Raw genomic sequence first — 8,777 nt, forward strand, 5'->3', positions numbered from 1 at the left:
TGAGCAGCAGTGTGGACTTGCCTCTGACCTCATTGTTATGAGCTGGTAGTAGTGTTTTATACACATTCTACTGGGAAGAGCTCCATCAAAAGAATGTCTCCCAGTTGCCACATTAGAAACTAGGAAGTGACCAGTCAGCATGTTCAGTAATCACATTCTCAGCTAGCAAGCACATTGCAAGGCACTTTTCTCTCAAACATGCTGCTTAGAGAAGTTATTTTATATTTTCCTTTGTTGGTGGAATGAAGCACCAAAGAAGCCTAAGTGTTATAGCTGGTGTCCCCACGCTGATAGCATGGTGGGCTGCTGGCTGCTGAGATGTCCCTTTCAAACACTAACTTGTACCCAAACAATGCCAGGACTTTAGCACTCACTGGGAAAAACAGACTGTTCTTGTTCCAATGAAAGCATCAGAGGTCTCGAATGATTATTTCCAATAGCAGAAGAGATTAGAACTCATGACATTAATCAATTTTAACAATTAGAATACACTTCCTCCCAGATACAAATTTTAAGGTATCTATTAAAAACAAGCATGCTTTTAGAATACAAGACTTAGTTTTTGTTTCATTTCCAGTTGTCCTGAAACCAGCAGTGCAGATGTGTTTGCAAGAGTTCAGCTGGGGAGACCAAATGTTGTGGAAAGCCTTGGAGACAAATTCAGTTCCAGTATGAGCTGGGGTTCACCACACTGCGGATGAGGATTAGTATAGGCTGTGATCCCTGAGTCTCCTACATGCTTCCACTGTAGACCGAGCACTCAATTCAAGCGCCAATAGCCCCCAACACCTTAGAAATCAAAACTTCAGGGTTCAGTTACAAAGCATGCTGTTTTGGTTTTGTTTTATTATTTTATTTTTGCTTGCTTTCACTGACACAAGGAAGACTTTTCCCCCTCTTGTTACAATAAGTTTAGAAGTGAAAGCTTTATGGCAAAAAAAAAAAAATAAAAAATATAATAAAATCCCCAATCATTATTTGCATATAAACTAACCCCAGAAGTCACTTAATCACATCTACTCCCAATTTTACCCTTGTCCAAATTGCTTTCTAAGGAGGTGTCTTAAACCATTTATAGGTGTTAGAATACCCCCAGAGAAGGGAATGTTGTAATTATACCTGAAGAATCTCCAAGAAGCCCAGAGGTAGACGGTGCAGTCAGTGCAGATGTACTGGTTTTGGAGATTTTGTGTTAAACTCTGATTAACTGGCATTCAGAAAATGAAAAGGGTGGAAACTAGTGAAATTTGGTAAAAGGGAGAGAGGGCTGAATCCAACTCCCTAGAAGGTGCTGGATGAGGCTGAGATGTAGCTCGATGTCTGCCAACTGCCAATCAAGTGCAATGCAGGATGGGAGTTCCATTTCCAGACAGAAAGTAGGGACGTTGTTGAGCCCTGCAACTTCCTTTATTGGGCCTCATCTGGCTTGGATCTAGAGATCTTGGAGGAGATGATAAATCCAGCCCGTGACCTTGGCTGTAGTACAGTACGTCTCACCTTTTTGAATCAAGTCTCAGAGCAACTCAGAGCTTAGTGCAAAGGAAGGCAATTCTTTTGACAGTGGAAAATGGAGAAGGTGACACAGTTGACATGGATTGATTGTAAAGCCTCTCTAAGAACTGAATTAGGTTAGCTTTCTGCCTAAAATGGGAGATATGCAATGAGCCTGCTTGCTCCAGTTTCTACACATGTAAAATGGGAATTATGGTAGAACCCACCTCAAATGTGGCCTTGCATATAAAGTGGGTCATGTAGATTACAGACTGAACCACAGGATTTTAAATGGTCAGTGAATGGTAGTATAGATAGAGGTCTTCTGTCTTATCCCAGAGATGAGATAGTTTAGCCATTTGCCACGGAGTTCAAGAACGCTCTCCATGTTACAACTGCACACCCCTGGGGATGATAAGCTGTGTATTCCACCATTTGTTTAGGGATGGATGGTAGCTGGACTCTTTGTTTGGATGGCTCTTCAATTTTTAATGCTTTAAAGGAATGAACGATAGTGAACTGCCAAACCCATTGGCATAGTGAAATGCACTGTTCTGTGACATTGTCATGCTTCGGTTTTGTCATGCATGCTATCCTAAGCTTAACTGAACGCCACAGTATAAAATGCACAGAGCAACAATATTATGACAACTTTCAATACGTGATACCACTTAACTTTCTACTAAGATGAGCTACAGAGAGGTAATGACTATTTGTCTTTTTTTTTTTTTTTTCCAGGCAGGGTTTCTCTGTGTAGTCCTGGTTGTCCTGGAACTCACTCTGTAGACCAGGCTGATCTTGAACTCACAGAGATCTGCCTGTGTCTGCCTCCTGGGTGCTGGAATTAAAGGTGCGTGCCACTACTGCCTGGCCCACATGTCTTTCTGTTTAACCAGTAAGGAAATGGAGGCAGAGAGAGCACTTGAGGGCCATGGCCAAGCCCACAGAGCCAATGTGTGCAGAACTAGAGTGTGAACTGAGTGTGAGGACCCTGAGCTCTCAGCTGCTCTCCCCCTTCACCGCTTTCCAGTCTGCCATACTGAACTATAAGGCATAATGACTGGCCTCGAACTTCAGGGTAGGAACCTGGAGAGGTAGGTGGTCATATGACCTGTTGAAACAGTTGCCCTGTGCTGTCTCCTTCCAGAGAGGGAGATTCTGTATGACTCAACCTTTCTCTGAGATCTTGGCTTGCTTTTTAATTTTTTGATTCTAGCTGTCCCCTTACCTTTAAGAGAAATCATTAAAGCTCAACTCATCTTTCTTTGCTTATCCACCCAATCAGGAGAAGGAAAAGATAAGATCATCACTGTGCAGTGCAACTTTATTGAGTACTTTATGTAACTCTTCAACCTCGCTCCAGCCCTGTGAAGTAGATGTTACATACTTACCATTTTGTAGATGAGGACATTGCAGCTCAGTGAGGCCCACTAGAAATGTCTGGGTCTGACACCTGGTTGATGGACAGACCGGGAGAAGGATACTAGGTCTAGTGAAGAGAATGCTGTTGGGTTTTACTTATCCTGCATTCCAGAACTATTGCAGCCAGTAGCAATTTGGTTCTTTGGGGCCAGTTTTGGTTGTCACATTTGGGAAAAGTTCCAGGTAAATAGCAAGAAGTTGCTGCTAGACCTGGTGGAATGGACAGGCCAGTTTCTCTACATGTGGTCTCAAGTGGAGTTGAGCCGAGGTGAGATCTTGAGTCCCAGAGGGATTGTCTGTAGGCCATCCACTGACTCTTTGGGGACTCACCACATTTCACACATGGGGAAACTGAGGCTTGGAAGAGGTAGATGACTGCCAAAGATCATTGTCTACCTCCGTTCTAAGTTGACACTGAGGGTTCCTGTGCCGAACCAGAGGCTTTCTGCTTCATTATAACTATGCTTCGCTGGGTCTTGGCTTTCCCCATTAAACCTAGACTTTTGTCCAGTGAACATTGTTTGGCTAAGTCAGTGGTTCTTCTTAAATCACCACAAGCATCAGATTCACATGAGGAGTTATGAAAAGAACACTCTGGACTCTGTCATGTAGCTCTGATTCAGTGGGGCCCAGGTGGGCCTGGTGTGGGGTGGTGCTCGGGGTGATACTGCTGCTGGCCTTGGAGGGGACGCTGAGCTTAGGAGTGGCACATTTTCCTTTCTTGTCTTTGGAGTCTTCTGCCTTTTCTCACTTCTCCCTCCTCTAGTGGTCTGGGAACAAGGCAGGAATCTCCCGTTTGCAGCCTGGCTCCCACAGGCAGCCCAAGGCAGACAGGTCAGTGAAATATTAGTGGAAGATGTGAGCCTATGTCCCGGTGAGGGCTCGGTGTAGAGCTCAGACAGATTAGGGTGTTACTGGCCCAAATGCTTCTTAGGGCCTCTGGGAGTGAGCTGACGTCATCTGTGGGTGACTAGGTGGGTGGAAGAGATGGCTGAACTACTAGAGGATTAACTAAACTGGTCAGAGAGCCCGGAATGGTCTGTTATCTGATACCAAGTCCTCTCCCTGAAGTCCCCTGGGGGACCTTTGTGCTATAGGCAGGAGGGCAGAGGTACACTGGAAGCCTGTCCCCTGTCTCTGTATCTGGCAGCTGCTCAGCTCACAGAGTGACTGCATCAGGCGGCTGTAGGTGGTCTGCTCAAGGGGCTTGGATTTATTTATTACCCCCAAACACTTGGAACATGTGAGGTGCTGGTGCTCCAGTCACCTGTGACGAATGTACAACCAGGAGGAGAAGGCTGCCCAGAAGGCACAGAAGAAGGTACTTACTGACCCTGGTATGTGCCAGGCACCCTGCGTGGCACTTAACAGCCGTCTCATTCAACCACATGGCAGCCTGGCGAGGTAGACATGCTTGTTCACAAGAAGGAACTGGGCCTGCAAGAGACCAGCCGCCTTATCCAGGCTCCCAGGCCTGTTAACACAAGGGTCAGGGCAATCCAGAGGGACCTGACAACAGCTGTTGCCTCTCCTTTTAACAAAGCAGGGAAAAGAAGGTATACATGATAAGATAAAGCAGTTCCTAGAATACCAGGTGATATTCATCCGTTCTCTCTTTTTTTATTTTTTAAATGGTTTTTAAATTATCATTTTTTTTATATTCCAACTGCAGTTTCCCTTCCCTCCTCTCCTTCCAGTCCCTCCCCACCACCTCCTCTCTAACCTGCCCCCTCTCCCCATCCACTCCTCCTCGGCTTCTATTCAGAAAAGGGCAGGCCTCCCATGGATATAAACTAAACAGGGCATGTCAAGTTGCAGTAAGACTAAGCACCACCCCTCATATTAAGTCTGGACAAAGCAACACACTATGAGGAATAGGCTCCCAAAAGCCAGCAAAGGAGTCAGAGACAGACCCTGCTCCCACTGTTAGAAGTTCCACAAGAAGACCAAGCTACCCAACTATAACATATATGCAGAGGGCCTAGAATTATGGATATCTCTTTTCTCTTGCCACTGACATTTATTGCCTATGTGGGCTTGAATACATCACTTGTTCTTTTTATCCTTTAGGTAACGATAATATCTATCTTTCCTATCTCATTTGATCGTATCATATATAACTATAATGAAAGCAATCTATACATGGAGACAACACTGTCAGATAAAGATCACTGGAATTTTAGTTAAAAAACAAGCGAAAACAAAGCGGGGAGGTTCGACAGCTCTGGAGTGAGTGGGGTGGAGACACCTGTATGCCAGTGATTGACGGAGCAGTTTGTAAGTCAGTTTTAGCTTTTGTCGGGGAAGTTTGAAAAAGCACCTTTTTCTTTTGCTTCTTTTGGTTGGTCCAGATACTTCAGGAAGGATGCACTGTGAGGAGGTGCCCCATGGTTAGGACAGTGAAAAGCAGAGTGAGTATCTGTAGGAAGCATCATAAATATTAATTGAAGAAGAAGAAGCAGCAGAGCATGCGGTCCTAGTCTTTTTGGCTTGGTCAGGGTAGAGGCTGATCTGTTTGCCCAAACAAAAGTCTCTCAGCTCTCCTCGTAGGTTAGACAGAGCTCCATGGTTCCATTTTCCTTTCTGTCAGTAGGAAATTTAAGTTATCTTCTTACTATAGTTTCTCCAACTTTTGAAAATAAAATCAAAATAAAACATAAAACTTATAATTTCATCCCAGCCCAGAAGATGATAGAAGAAATCTCAATTTCAGGGAACTGTCAGCCTGCTGCTCCTGTGGTCTCCAGGTGTCATTCTGGCTCTTGATTGTAAATAGGAAAATAGGAGGGCAAGCTTCTTCTTCTTCTTCTTCTTCTTCTTCTTCTTCTTCTTCTTCTTCTTCTTCTTCTTCTTCTTCTTCTTCCTCTTCCTCTTCCTCTTCCTCTTCCTCTTCCTCTTCCTCCTCTTCCTCCTCTTCCTCCTCTTCCTCCTCTTCCTCCTCTTCCTCCTCTTCCTCCTCTTCCTCTTCCTCTTCCTCTTCCTCTTCCTCTTCTTCTTCTTCTTCTTCTTCTTCTTCTTCTTCTTCTTCTTCTTCTTCTTCTTCTTCTTCTTCTTTTTAACATTCACTCATCTTGAGCAAATTGTTGGCAGCCAAGGGCAAAGAACCAAGCTTTAAAATGCTTTGGTGACTGGCCTTGAGCCTCCTAATCCCATAATATGCTTAGTGGTATCTTCATTGAGCAGACTATCTAGCATCCGCCATTGGAAATCAGACCCAAGCCACATCAAGAGTAATACCTTTCATTGCCTAGTGTCTGCAAAGCATTTTTCTGTCACATTATCACATAGTGTTCTCACAATGCCCCTCTGAGGGAGATATATTCATCTTCAGTGTATAGAGAAGAAATAAACCTTGAAATTTTGCATTTTGTGGTAATGGCCAGTCTCAGCTTATATTCAAGCTTTTACACCCTAAATATATCTTCACTGAATTCCTCTTTCCCTTTGTTATGTAAATTTGACTTGTGTTTTTCAATGTAGTGATTGGATTTTGTTGACAGTAGCTCATCCCTTACTGTAAACTATGCAAAAATCAGTAAATAACATCAGAAGGACTCTGCTGCCCAGTTAACCTTTAACACCCTGCCTGTGTATTAAGTCAGTGTCTGTCCACTTTGACTCCATTCAAGTTTCATATATAACTGTTCAGTTTTGTCCTCCCATAAATACCTAATGCTGTATCTAGATTGACCTTTAAGTTGCTCTGAGGAGGTCTGTTATATGGATTGGAGTAGAGTCATCAACATAGGCATTCATAGGCAAGCATGGGGTATAAAATAATTAGAAGAAATTGTTCTCACCCTTGAAAAGTTTGCCATATAAATATGACAAGGTTAGACTTTAATGTCTAAAGCAAGTTTTTTTTTTGGAACCACTAAGCAAAGCACAAGCAAATACCTAAGCCTGTAGTTATGATGTAGAATGAGTATCTATCATGAGTACTCAGGAAGGATTGAGCAGTGTTAACGAGGACTAGTCACAGGCTAGTTTCTTGGAACACAACCTTTATTGACTTATTTTTTTGTTAATGTACAACCAAAAATACTTTATTGAGCCATGAATGTACACCTCAAGCATTCTATATGGATAAATCAAATCTTAATAAAAATAGTGAAAACCAATGGATGATGAAGCATTACAAAAATACTTCTGCTTCTGCAAAATAGAAAGAAAATAAACTAATAATTGGCTAGACTTAACACATTACAGATTTAAAATACTAAAAAAGACCAACTCTCTCACGACGAGATTCTAAGGAACTGTGTGTGAGTGGTGGCCTGAATTCCATCAATATCCAAAAACGTAGACAAGGTTGCAGTCCAGTTTGCTATTGTGGTACAAAGTCTGGATTTCAGGCTGTTTAACACCCACTTGGCATGAGTAACCCTGTCTGAAAGAGTGGGAAGGTGTCTGTACCATACCCAACCTCCATTTGCTGATTTCCTTCCAAGAGTCAGTCATTTTTCAGATAATCCCCATGGCACCTGCAGGTGGAAAAGTGGACGACATCAGGGACTTTTTTTGCACAGTCCAAGACCCCACTGAATCTTCCACGAGATTCTGCAGAGTCAGATCATCTGTCATTGACACAGACTCAAGGCTCTGGGGTGGAGTCCCTCGAGAGAGGGAGACTGTTTGGTGCTCAGGTGGGCTCAAGACATACTGGTCTCTCTGCTCCGCTCAGGTCCAGGATGCTTCTTTCCATCCAGAGAGGTATTCGGAGACACAGGACAGGGTGTCCTGGTCCCTTGGCCCCTTGGCCTGGGTCTTGGGAAGGGAGAGGAGAGGAGAGGAGGTGGGCAGTGGCCTAGGGCCGTGGAGGAGTCACATGGAGCTAGGTGTATCTGGGCAGCCAGAGCCGCGCAGCCAAGATGGAACTGACTGTGTAAAGTAACCAGTGTAGAGCTGCCCTGGCATGCGCCAGCTGCCATGTGAGCCAGGCATGCTGCAAGAAGGTGGGCTCCGTGCTGTTCAAGGGCACACGCAGGAATGCCCCTCCGGGGGCCTGCAGGTCTCCCAGGGCCACTTCCAAGGCACCCACGTGGATGATGACTCTGGATAGCGGTGAGAGCGCCCTGGATGAGGCAGCTTCTGGAGAACATTGTCTGCGCCTCTTGGGAGTGTTGTGTGGTGCAGCGCCGGTGTCTACAGAGCAGCTAGGATTGAGAACTCACAGGAGATCTTAGGTGGGGCCTCTGTCCTTGACACGCGGTTTTGTGTGCCGAGAATGTCTTGCCCAGTGTTGTTTTGCTGGGGTACACTCAGGCTTGTCCCTTCCTCTCTCTCTGGCGGGAGGTGGGCTCGCCTTCCTCTTCTCTTGAAGGTGGTCCCTTCCTTGGTGGCCTCTGCAGGAGCAGCCACCCGAGCTATGCTAATATCCCTTCTGCCTGGAGCCCTTGGCCTCCCAACTCGCCCGCTGCTCTCTTGTCTCAGGGGAGAGGCCTCGGAGCTCTTGCCAGTGTTTTCCCCACTTTCGAAGGCTCTCCTTCCCTTTTCCGTTCCGGTCTACTGGCTGCTTTCTCTTGGAAGGAGAAGGGCTGAGCGCCTCTGAATTCACAGATGCAGCCTTCCTGTCTTCTGTTTCACCCATGTCTGTCTGCTCCCAGAGCCTCACCTCTGCCTCAGTCTTCCTGTGAGGTCACTGGGAAATGATCCTGATGGCAGTTTTCCCGGGGGCGGCGGGGGGGGGGGGGGGGGGGGGGGGGGGGGGCACACTTTGGCCACGCCCACTGACAGGCCACACCCCCAGGAGGGTGCTAAATTCATTAAACTGGATTATGGATTGGATGTTCTTTCAAGAACATCTTTTCTCTACTAAATTGGGAGAGTTTGAAGTTGAAGACTACATTTAAATTTGTTCACGA

At 45.4% G+C, this 8,777-nt stretch overlaps 1 protein-coding gene across 1 annotated transcript; it reads right to left on the reverse strand.

Annotated features, from left to right (window-relative positions):
- Positions 1-7,747: 7,747 nt before the first annotated feature.
- On the reverse strand, positions 7,748-8,503 carry LOC131914642 (uncharacterized). Its single transcript, XM_059267244.1, is given in 2 exon segments — positions 7,748-8,258; positions 8,385-8,503. Coding segments are annotated over 2 exon segments (630 nt in total).
- Between the last annotated feature and the right edge of the window lie 274 nt (positions 8,504-8,777).

Source organism: Peromyscus eremicus, chromosome 7 (genome assembly GCF_949786415.1).
Source record: "Peromyscus eremicus chromosome 7, PerEre_H2_v1, whole genome shotgun sequence".
In the NCBI taxonomy this organism is placed as follows: Eukaryota; Metazoa; Chordata; class Mammalia; order Rodentia; family Cricetidae; genus Peromyscus; species Peromyscus eremicus.